Source organism: Mus caroli, unplaced genomic scaffold (genome assembly GCF_978045245.1).
Source record: "Mus caroli unplaced genomic scaffold, Mus_caroli_1 scaffold_2, whole genome shotgun sequence".
Classification (NCBI taxonomy): Eukaryota; Metazoa; Chordata; class Mammalia; order Rodentia; family Muridae; genus Mus; species Mus caroli.
In genome coordinates, this window is record NW_028227257.1 from 111,303,441 (window position 1) to 111,316,019 (window position 12,579).

The 12,579-nt window shown below is 41.1% G+C and overlaps 1 protein-coding gene across 1 annotated transcript in view; it reads left to right on the forward strand.

Annotated features, from left to right (window-relative positions):
- Nucleotides 1–12,579, forward strand: part of Abcb11 (ATP binding cassette subfamily B member 11) — a 119,306-nt gene that overhangs the window by 72,303 nt on the left and 34,424 nt on the right. Inside the window, exons 18-19 of the mRNA XM_021182286.3 lie at nt 3,532–3,631; nt 7,186–7,347. Of these exons, the coding sequence (XP_021037945.1) occupies nt 3,532–3,631; nt 7,186–7,347 (262 nt within the window). The remainder of the gene's footprint in view (nt 1–3,531; nt 3,632–7,185; nt 7,348–12,579) is intronic.

The following is a 12,579-nucleotide window of genomic DNA, read 5'->3' on the forward strand; positions in this document are numbered from 1 at the left end:
TTACTAAAGTGTCTTTAATGAATGTGGCTGCCCTTGCATTTGGGGCATAGATATTCAGAACTGAGAGATCCTCTTGGAGGATTTTACCTTTGATGAGTATGAAGTGTCCCTCCTTGTCTTTTTTGATAACTTTGGGTTGGAAGTCAATTATATTCGATATTATAATGGCTACTCCAGCTTGTTTCTTCAGACCATTTGCTTGGAAAATTGTTTTCCAGCCTTTCACTCTGAGGTAGTGTCTGTCTTTTTCCCTGAGATGTGTTTCCTGTAAGCAGCAGAATGTTGGGTCCTGTTTGTGTAGCCAGTCTGTTAGTCTATGTCTTTTTATTGGGGAATTGAGACCATTGATATTAAGAGATATTAAGGAAAAGTAATTGTTGCTTCCTTTTATTTTTGTTGTTAGAGTTGGTATTCTGTTCTTGTGGCAGTCTTCTTTTAGGTTCGTAGAGGGATTACTTTCTTGCTTTTTCTAGGGCGTGATTTCTGTCCTTGTATTGTTTTTTTTTTTTTTTTTCTGTTATTATCCTTTGAAGGGCTGGATTCGTGGAAAGATAATGTGTGAATTTGGTTTTGTCGTGGAATACTTTGGTTTCTCCATCTATGGTAATTGAGAGTTTGGCCGGGTATAGTAGCCTGGGCTGGCATTTGTGTTCTCTTAGTGTCTGTATAACATCTGTCCAGGCTCTTCTGGCTTTCATAGTCTCTGGTGAAAAGTCTGGTGTAATTCTGATAGGCCTGCCTTTATATGTTACTTGACCTTTCTCCCTTACTGCTTTTAATATTCTATCTTTATTTAATGCATTTGTTGTTCTGATTATTATGTGTCGGGAGGAATTTCTTTTCTGGTCCAGTCTATTTGGAGTTCTGTAGGCTTCTTGTATGATCATGGGCATCTCTTTCTTTAGGATTGGGAAGTTTTCTTCTATTATTTTGTTGAAGATATTTGCTGGCCCTTTAAGTTGAAAATCTTCCTTCTCATCTACTCCTATTATCCGTAGGTTTGGTCTTCTCATTGTGTCCTGGATTTCCTGGATGTTTTGAGTTAGGATCCTTTTGCATTTTGTATTTTCTTTGATTGTTATGCCGATGTTCTCTATGGAATCTTCTGCACCTGAGATTCTCTCTTCCATCTCTTCTATTCTGTTGCTGATGCTTGCATCTATGGTTCCAGATTTCTTTCCTAGGGTTTCTATCTCCAGCATTGCCTCACTTTGGGTTTTCTTTATTGTGTCTACTTCCCTTTTTAGGTCTAGTATGGTTTTGTTCACTTCCATCACCTGTTTGGATGTGTTTTCCTGTTTTTCTTTAAGGACCTGTAACTCTTTAGCAGTGCTTTCCTGTATTTCTTTAAGTGAGTTATGAAAGTCCTTCTTGATGTCCTCTACCATCATCATGAGATATGCTTTTAAATCTGGGTCTAGATTTTCGGTTGTGTTGGGGTGCCCAGGACTAGGTGGGGTGGGAGTACTGAGTTCTGATGATGGTGAGTGGTCTTGATTTCTGTTAGTAGGATTCTTACGTTTGCCTTTCGCCATCTGTTAATCTCTGAAGCTAGCTGTTATAGTTGTCTCTGGTTAGAGCTTGTTCCTCAGGTGACTCTGTTAGCCTCTATCAGCAGACCTGGGAGGCTGGTTCTCTCCTTAGTTTCAGTGGTCAGAGTATTCTCTGCAGGCAAGCTCTCTTCTTGCAGGGAAGGTGCCCAGATATCTGGTGTTCGAACCTGCCTCCTGGCAGAAGTTGTGTTCCACTCACCAGAAGTCTTAGGATCCCGTGGGGAATCCTGTGTGGGTCCTTGAGGGTGCCCGGAGACTCCACTGGCAAGGCACCCCGGTGCTTGAGTGGACCGGAAGGGACTTGTGCCCCAGCTCAGGCTGGGTTGCCTGCTTCCCTAGTTAATGCAGTCTTAGTTCCTGCACAATTGGATTGGAGCAGATGCTGTGTTCCACTCACCAGAGGTCTTAGGATCCCGTGGGGAATCCTGTGCGGGTCTTTGCAGGTGTCCGGAGACTCCTCTGGCAAGGCATCCCCAGTGCTCTAGTGGACCGGAAGGGCGAAGTGAGGATTTCTTAAAGACAGTGTTGTATCATTTCTGATCAGGAGTGTGATGGAATCTTACCAGTGTTTCTGATAAACCAGACCTAGGACCATCTGGGAAGCAGAGCCCTTGCCCAGCACCTACTGCTCATGGCCTCATGACAGTCTGTTCTAGAATGGTAGAAGTCTTTGAGGAATAGAAGAGAGACGGATTTAAGAAGTACAAGGTTAAGGTAGTAGAAATCTGAAGGAACTCATAGACAGGTCTCCCTGTGTATAGAACTGGAAGTTGAGGCCTCAATTGAATATTGACATTCTCTCCTTTCTCATATATCCTACCTTGGTGTCAATTGCTGTGAAGGTCATTAGACCTATGATTTTGAGTCTCACTCATAACACACACACTATGACACTCCATCATCATTCCGTGATCTCCAGGTGACAGTCTATTCTTCATAGTCTGGAGGTGTCCCAGCATTTGTTACCTAACCCAAAGAAATGACTCTGTATGCATCCTCTACACATCACAGTGAGAGGAATAAATTCAATATCTCAGGTTAGGTTGGGGACAGGGAATCAGGTTTCAGGAGTGGTTTTGTGCTTGATCATAATGAGACGTGGCAAGAGTTTGAATGTGGAAGATTAAAGAAGACACGTGACTTCTGCAAATGCATAGTGTTGAACATGGGTGATTAAGAGGGAGGCCTTTCACACAGCATGGGACTAGATTAGCATAAGGAAGTTGACATGTTACTGATTTCTTGGGAAGTCTGAATGATGACAGACACCATCTTGTTTTAGTCTAATTTCCCCTGCATACAAATACTGAGGGGCATGAAATCATTCTGTCTAGAGTTGGAACAATTGACACACTCCCCTCACCTCCACCATCTCTATCCTTACATTGTACTATGTCAAATTAACGTGTTCAAAACTCAGCTTTAACTATTCCAAGCTTCCACACAACACCCACCAGACTTTTCTTTACACTGGCTTTGATTACATACATTATTCTCCTGTAGGATTTAAACTCTTTGAGAAAGATGGCTCGTCTTATTGTTCCCACTAGTACCTAACATTGGACTTTTACATGTGGTAGGAATCTAATAAACTCCAGCTGAATGAACAAACGCATTAAGCTAAAGTATGTCTCAACAAGATGATTGTTGAGTCATTTCTGTGAGCAGTACCTAACCTGCAGATAAGCCTCATCCAACCTAACTTGCAAGTTCCTTGGCCTGACTGTCATGTGATCTACAAAACCTGGAAGTCGTCTTACAAGGCACCCTATTTTTCTTTCAAGAGAACTTTACCCAACTTATTCTGACCCCAGATAAACTTCATCAAACCTAAGTTGGAAGCTCCCTGCCCTGGTTGTCACGTGACCCACCACATATTTCTGTTGATTTGATGTGTGATGTAAACTAGGACACCAGTTGAGCCCTGTTGCAACCTGCTTGCCATCTTTAACCTATCTTGTCTTGCTGTGTTTTCCAGAGCTTCCATCCGGCAACGATCTAAGTCTCAGCTGTCTCTTCTGTCACATGAACCTCCACTGGCTATAGGTGATCACAAGTCCTCTTACAAAGACAGCAAGGTCAGACACCCCTTGTTCTGGGGTGGGGCCGGGGCATTGGAGAAATCTTTCCCAGGGGTCTCATTATCTTTAGGCAATCATGCTTTTTAGATGTATAGTAATGGATTACTAAGTCAGACCAAATAGGAGAGCTTTAGGACCTGGTGAAAACTTTATAGTTTACACCCCTCCCCTCGAAAGAACACAGATTCTTTTAATTACCTTGAAGAAAATAAATTACATTAAACTGATTAAGGGATACCTGTTTGTATGGAGATAACTTCTTAAAGTTTTTTTTTTCTTTTTAAAAATTTAAACAATACTGGAAATCTTTTTTTCTCACACTTTAAAATTTTCTTAGTTGGTGAAGTTATTTGATAAGACTAGACCTTATTATACAAATTGCCACAAGTTTTAAGTTGCAAAGGTACACTATCCTGCTGTTTGGGACATTATCTTTCTTATAAGGGAACATGTATCAAGCCACAAGTATTTCCCAGCCTGAATGTGCTCATTGTTGATCCCCTACATGGCGTTCATTGAAATTCCTTCATGGAATTCTTAAGTTTGGAATCCATGCTCTCTTCTCTTATTAAATTTTAGACTCCTTAGACTCCCTGGCCCTTCATATCTGTGTTGAGTCGCCACAAGTATTAGCCCAGTGCCTGTATTAAGCAGGGCAACAAGAGGTTTTTGTTTGCTTGTTTAATTTGGAATGAAAAATGGAGTTTCTGTGATTAAAATGAAGCTCACATTCTTCTATGTATCAAATCAAATAAGCCAAAGAATACTTTAATTACAAGTACATCTATTATGCATGATGTAATTTCAAAATGTCCTCAATAAAATCTCAACTTTCGAATCCATTAAGACATCATTACATGCACTAGTTCGCAAAGGAGAAATTTGGGACAATTCTTGAATGATACCCTGTGAAAGATGGGTCAATGAGACTCTCTCCTGTCTTGTTCTATTAACATCAAATAGAGGTCTCACTGTTGAGTAAACTCATTTCCGTAAATACCTGAGAGCCCTCTTTCTCAGGGTGAATCAGAAAGAGGGAACATAAGATGTAAGCATGACTCCTACCTGCATCTTGACACTAGAAATGCATCTCCTCTTTGGGGGGCCAGAAGTAACGGTTTCATTTATGTTCATGGAACTAGGAAGAAAACAATTGAGATCATTTGACTGTTGCCTAGTACAGCTTTTAAAAGTCGCCATTTTATATTTTTCCTAGTAAAGGAGATAAAAATGAAAAACAGAAAAAAAGGTGTTGAGAAGCTGATCCATTGTTCAAGCCCCAAAATGAAATGATCTGCCATTTCCCTGATATTTCTTGGGTATATAGTAACTGTATCAGAATCCTTTAGAGTGGAATTAAAAATTAAAAGGAAAACAATATAATTTGGCTAATGGAATTTCCATTTCTTGCTTTTTATAGAAATTTTAACTAAAGAGCACTGAATGAGAGTGTGTGGCTTGGTTTTTGCTTTTCAAAGTATCTTAACAATTAAATCTACAAGGTCAAACTGAATTCCTGCTCTTTCTCATTCTGATGTCATCTTCTGGGGACTGGGAGATACTCTGGTTCTGGGCGTTCCTAAAGTGTCTCCTGCTACACAGCAATTACCTCCCCCTTGTGGTCTCTCAGAGTATTTACAGAACATGTAGAAGAGCTGAGGCTTGTTAGGAGTCTGCCCTAAACTCTAGGTGGGATGACTCATTGAAAGCGTCAGCTAATGACAGAGCTAAGCTGGTTCTCCTTCTCCAAGCTGTCTGTATCTTTAGCTCATACGTGGGATCAGATGGTAAATATCCTATCAGGTTTAGTATTAAGGGGCACCTACAGAGTAGAAATTTCAGTCTCTAATATTTATGAGTCTTTTTCTATCTTTTTGTAAAGACTTATTTATTTATTTTGTGTATATGAATGCACTGTCACTATCTTCAGACACACCAGAAGAGGGCATCAGATGCCATTACAGATGGTTGTGAACCACCATGTGGTTGCTGGGAGTTGAACTGGGGACCTCTGGAAGAGTAGTCAGTGCTCTTAACCACTGAGCCATCTCTCCAGCCCCCACGGATCATTTTCAGTAAACCTAGAAAACAAAAGATAAAATATATATATACATCAAGTCAAGTTGTGATATATTAGAATCTTGTAGTTTTACCACAGCTGATTTGTGGATTAAGTCCTATCTTAGAGATAGGACAGAGACAGGATTCATAAAAATGCCTATCAGTGTTGGCTCATCTGAAAAAGTTTGGCTTTTTGGCATAAATATTGTCTTATCATTAAATCTTAGAATTATTATCCAGGTAGGAGACTCATATTGTTAGAATACAGAAACAGGTATAAGAAAGTATAGAAAGAAGATAAGATTCCAGTAGGAAGTTTGATCTCCCCCAGGCCCACACAAGAGATCAAAGAAAAAACAAAATACTAGAAAAGTCCTGTCAAACATGGAACCATCTATATAGTAGATAGGAGACCACTGTATTTTCTAGAATGACTTTAGTTACACACATACATATATACATATACACACACACACATATGCATATATAATACATATTTTATTTCTCTGCTGCTAATTTAGATATAATAAATAAAATTTAATAAAATAATCCACTCTCTGAGGACAGGTTTTCATACCACTCAGGTCATTCTAGGACAGTAGGATATAACTTTCTTTAAGATCATTTTTTTTCTTTTTTTAGTGGCTGATTACAAAATTATTCAAGCTAACTATTTTTGTTTATTAATTTGTCTTGATATGAAAACTACAAGGCAAAAAAATTTCATATCTCCCTTAAATGTCTCATTGCTTAAGGTTAGGGACACTTTGCTACAAGGTAACCAGGAAAGGTTCCATCTTGTCAGGCTCTGAATAGTTACCTTCAGGTAATGGCATTATCAGGGAACACATAGAATTTAGAGAACACTCGCCTGGCATTTACGAGTCTGTGAGCAACCAGATCTGAAGTATCAAAACCTATAAAGAGCAATTTTGCCATATGGAAAGTCTTCTGTGTAGTCCCGAGGGTGTGGGCAGAATGCACCTGAGTTAGAGATAAATACCGAGCTATTCAGAGAGGTGACGGTACCCAATCAGAGAAGTGACGGTACCCATAGCTTGGCATCTTTGCACTGCTTCTCTAGCTCAATTCCCACACAGAGATACCAAGAGGACCAGATAACACCACCTTGAAGTGAGTTGTGCTATAGGAGAGGACTCATGGGCAAGACCGCTGTTTTCAATGTGTAAATACACTTAGCAGTGGTATTTTTAAGATGTGTTATTTTCAAAGATACAACACAATTTTTACTGCTTGAGAGTTAGTCTATATGCTATTATGAGCACTATCTATTTGCCATTTAGGGAACAGTCCTGCCCCAGTCAGGCAGGGTAAAGTCCCAAGGAATACCGGTAACAAATCACCACATCTCAGGTGTCTCTGAAGTTACCCGTAACCAATGTGTAACCACTATCACCATCCTGTGATCACCTAAAGGTGTAGACATGTTTGATGTTTGAATAACTAGTGTAACCCTCTCTTTCCCTAAGGACAATGATGTGCTTGTGGAAGAAGTTGAACCTGCCCCAGTTAGGAGGATTCTAAAATACAACATCGCAGAATGGCCCTACATACTGGTAGGATCTGTGTGTGCAGCCATTAATGGGGCAGTCACACCCATCTACTCCCTTTTATTCAGCCAGATCCTTAAGGTAAGCAAGCAACTGGACTAACTTTATTCTGTTCGTACATTCTGGTTTGCTATAGTAGTAGTTGTTGTTAAATGGTTGGCTAGTACTGTATCTAATCTAATGTCTCTTTTCTTTAAACACACTTGGTGGTTTGTTTGTTTGTTTGTTTGTTTGTTTATTGCTAGTTCTGTTGCCCACTCCTGTCCCCTCACCCCTGTCTCTAAAAGATGAACAGTTCATAGAATCTCCACCATACAGAAAATGAAAAAGTGACAGTGGACATACCTTATTCAGGGCCGGCAAGGGCTTAGTCCTTGCACTATGGAAAGTGAATAAACACGGCTACAGATTGAGGTTGCAAGAGGGATGGATGATTTTTGTGGATGAAAAGCACTGGTTGAATAACAATACAAAGGGATTTTCGGGTGCTTCTTAATCTTGCTGGATCGCTGTGGTGCAAAGCTTAATTTAAGGAGCTGGCGATAGTGCCAGTGGGCAAGTGTTTGCCTTGCTACTGACTGCATGCAGCCAGGGGTCATGGGAGGAACTGAGGAAAAAAAACAAAAGGAGTAAAAATACAGCTGGGAGAAAGTTAAGCTCATGTTCAGTTTTCAGTTCCTGGGAGTTTTGTTACTTTCCATGTGACGATTGCTATGGCGACGGGGGCGTTGCAAACACTCATTGGGTATCATCATTGTGCTTCCCAATAACCACTGGATGCCCAGGTTTTTCGGATTGCCATTTATAGAGGAGGACAATAAGGCTCAGAGAATTCAGAGGAGGGAGCATGTGGCGGAGATGGGATTCACACCCAGCCAGGGTGATATAGACACAACTCTGTTTATACCTTATTACCACACATTTAGTCATTAAAAGGCTGTTGTATTTTCACAGATCTCTCTCTCTCTCTCTCTCTCTCTCTCTCTCTCTCTCTCTCTCTCTCTCTCTCTCACACACACACACACACACACACACACACATCTGGTGAGTTCAACAAAAAAATGACAGCCACACACGTAAGGACATTGTCAAGTTTCTCAAGGGCTTGCCAGCACACCACATTGCCAGAGTAATACTTTGAAAAACTCACATTTTTGTTTCTTTCTCTACATCCCTTCCTTCTCTCCTCTCTGGTAGAAATTAGGACCACAAAAAGTAAACTGCCCTCATGGTTGACACTTGTATAGAAAGACCTGAGTAATCCAGCAACAGAATCGTCTGGGTAGAAACATCTCTAGCCATTTATTTTTTAATTTTTATCTTTTCATGTTTTATTAACATTTATTTTGCATAAAGTGTCATATGCAAATATCAGCCATTAACATCATCTTTTTTTATTAGATATTTTCTTATTTACATTTCAAATGTTATCCCTTTTACTGGTTTCCCCTCTGATAACCCCCTTTCCTTTCCCCCTCCCTCTGCTCACCAACCCACCCACTCCCCCTTCCTGGCCTTGGCATTCCCCTACACTGGGGCATAGAGCCTTCACAAGACCAAGGGCCTCTCCTCCCATTGATGACCAACAAGGCAATCCTCTGCTACATATATGCATCTGGAGCCATGAGTCCCACCATGTGCACTCATGGTCGGTTGGTGGTTTAGTCCCTGGGAGCTCTGAGAGTGCTGGTTAGTTCATATTGTTGTTCCTCCTATGCAAACCCCTTCAGCTCCTTCGGTCCTTTCTCTAGCTCCTTTCATTGGAGACTCTGTGCTCAGTCCAATGGATGGCTGTGAGCATCCACTTCTGTATTTGCCAGGCACTGGCAGGACCTCTCAGGAGACAGCTATATCAGGCTTCTGTCAGCAAGCACTTATTGGCATCCACAATACTGTCTGGGTTTGGTGATTGTATATGGAATGGATCCCAGGTGGGACAGTCTCTGGATGGTCATTCCTTCAGTCTCTGCTCCACACTTTGTCTCTGTAACTCCTTCTGTCTTAGTCAGGGTTTCTATTCCTGCACAAACATCATGACCAAGAAGCAAGTTGGGGAAGAAAGGGTTTATTCAGCTTACACTTTCCACATTGTTGTTAATCACCAAAGGATGTCAGGACTGGAACTCAGGCAGGTCAGGAAGCAGGAGCTGATGCAGAGGCCATGGAGGGATGTTCCTTACTGGCTTGCTTCCCCTGGCTTGCTCAGCCTGCTTTCTTATAGAACCCAAGACTACCAACCCAGAGCTGGTCCCACCCACAAGGGGCCCTTCCCCCTTGATCACTAATTAAGAAAATGCCTTGCAGCTGGATCTCATGGAGGCATTTCCTCAGTTGAAGCTCCTTTCTCTGTGATAACTCCAGCCTGTGTCAAGTTGACACAAAACTAGCCCGTACATCTTCCATGGGTATTTGTTCCCCCTTCTAAGAAGGATCGAAGTATCCACACTTTGGTCTTCCTTCTTAAGCCATCTCTCCGGCCCTGTCTCTCTCCATTTTTAATCACATTGCTTTCGGGAAGTCAGGCAATTGTAAACATAGCTCTAGTTAATTGAGTTTCTGCTTACGTGGCGCCACAATCTTTTATGCTGAAAATCTTTTAAAATAATTAATGTATATTTCTTTATTTTCTAGTAGATACTGCATCCAAATATAAACACATGTTCTTTTATTTATCCAACAAGAATTTGCTGATGGCCTCCCTTAGGCATCATGCTAGGGACTTGACACCACCGTGTCACAGTATTGGTACTTTTCCTGTGAAGTTTCCGGGAAGTGAGGAAGATGCTCATTAGACAGAAAGATAATAGAGAGCACCCACCATTCAACAAATATGAGTCTATGGCTTGTTTACTGGCCATCCTTCTGTTATTGGTCTGGGATGGAGGACAAGATCAGGCTTTACTGACCTCTCCAGCTGCCATTCCATCAGGGAGAGGGTCTGGGTGGGACCTTGCTGAGCAAGAGGAACATATGTTAGAAGAAAGAGTAGGGATGAGTCTGAAATGTAGATGCTGAGATGTTGTGGTATAAAGGACACCTGGAATGTTGACTTCTTCACTGATTTTCTCTTTCTAAACATATTCATTCTTTGACAAATCCATACAGACAGACAGACAGTAGAGGATGGTCGTGTCCTCCCCATTACCCTCTTTTAGTCTACCCACCCCCCATGCCCTTTGGAATCCTTCACAACAAAACCCCCTCCTACTTTCATGTTTTGTTAAAGGGCCCACTGAATTTAATTATGGTTGCTTGCATGAACAGGAGTCGGGAGAGCTGTTCACTGAAGCATGAACATATACCAGAAGCTGTAACACTAGGAAAAATTACTTCTCCTTCCCCGACAGTCACTAAGTGCCAATAGTTCATCAATTAGAAGTGAGATTTCATGAACCTCTCTCCCCAGTCCATGTTCGGATGTTGACAAGCTTGATGTGTTCAGGTTGACAAAGCTGTTTGAGACCATGACTGCAATGGGCATGCCCATTCAGAAGACTGCATTTCATAGCATGTCTAATCCTTCAGCTCTTATGTTCTTTCTGTTCCCCATTCCATGATGTACTCTGAGCTTATATGTATGGGGGGGGGGGGGTGTGCCATAGCTGAATAAAATTCCACTGTGTACGTGAACCACTTCTTCATTACCCAGGCACCAGCTCATGGACATCTGTTTCCTAACTATTGGAAATAGAGCTGCAGTGAGCATGAACATACAAGTGTCTCTGCAGCAGGAAGCCAAGTCTTTGGAGTATGCCGAGAGAGGGGTGTCTAGACCTGCTTATCTCATTAGACCTCAGCAAAAGTGGAACCAAGAAGATATTTACTCAATGTTCCTATGTTAACCACTATAAGAGGTTTCTTGGGTCCCAAGAGGCCTTTTTCCTAAAATTGGCTCTGCTGCTTACTGGCCATGTCCTTTATGTCCTAGACTTTATCCTATTCTCTGGGACTTGGTTCCCTCAGTTATAAAATGGGAGTTGACAAAGATGACCTTGAAGACAGCTTCTGGCTCTAGAACTGTGAATTGGCCGCATCAGGAAATATAATAACGAAGCAAGAAGATGTGTTTCTGAACCACAGCCAGTCTAAGAACAGGGGTTCTAAGGATGGGTAATCAATAGCCAGCTACTCTGTCTGGACTACATAGATACTATCTGCTAGACTTGAGTGTTCCCCTCTGTTAGTGATAAAGACTTCATTCCTGTGACCTTGTGAGACTTCCATTTAGCACTGGGATGGAGTTAGACTGACCAATAAAACTTTTATTGAAGGGTCTACAACAACAAAATCAGGATCTAGTTGCTGGAACCCAAGCCCGGTTTATTGTTAATGTTCTTAGTGTTACATTCACTAAGAGGAAGAGGATGAAGAAATCACAGTCTTAAGGTTAAGGAAGATTATTTCTATTTGTCTTAGCATAATCATTACATTCTCATCATCATACTCAAGATGATTTCATCTCACAGGGGGTCATGAGTCTGTTTCTAATCGCCCTGGTTTTATCCTGACACACTTAAAGGGTATATTGCATTAATGTGTGGTATATTAAACCACACGTGTGTCCATTAAATGTGCATAAATAAAACCCTGGTTGCTAACCTACCTAAGCCTCCATACACAGCTAAAATATAACGTATTGGTTTCACTTTCCCTGGGTCTGTTTCGGATGGAAGATGTGCCAAGTGTTCAAACCACTGCAAGTCAGATGTGGCAGGCTGGAAAAGCATAGGCACAAGAAGCAGCCAGTCCTGGGATGGTTTTATATCTCTGTATTATTTGTGTATATTTCTTTACTATGAAACAAGAAACCTACTTCCTGGATTGCTGTGAAAATCCTAATTTTAAGGAAATCCTAATTTAAGATTGGTTAAGCCACACATTTGATATCTGACACGTAGCAAGAATTTTATGGCTGCTTTCCATTTAAACAAGTTTTACCATGACACAAATAGAAAGATGTGTTTCTGAGCCACAGACAGTCTAAGAACAGAGGGTTCTAGGGTAGTCTATTGGGCTGCATTTCAAAACTAAGAATGTACAAAGAACTCATGGAACAAGATTTTATGGCAAAAAAGACTATGGGTAAAGTCTTAATCCAATCAAGATAAAGGCTTAATCTTGAAATAAACAGTCATGTGGATTTTAACATTAGTCAATTTCTCTGTCTGGACTATGTAGATACTCCCATCAGCCAAAGGGCATACCCAGAATTAATAAAGAAGCTGGAAACTGGGAACTTCCTTTTCATGAATAACTCTTAGATGAATGGACTCAGGCAAATGTCTTAGTGTTTGTGTCCTTGGTTTTCTATGA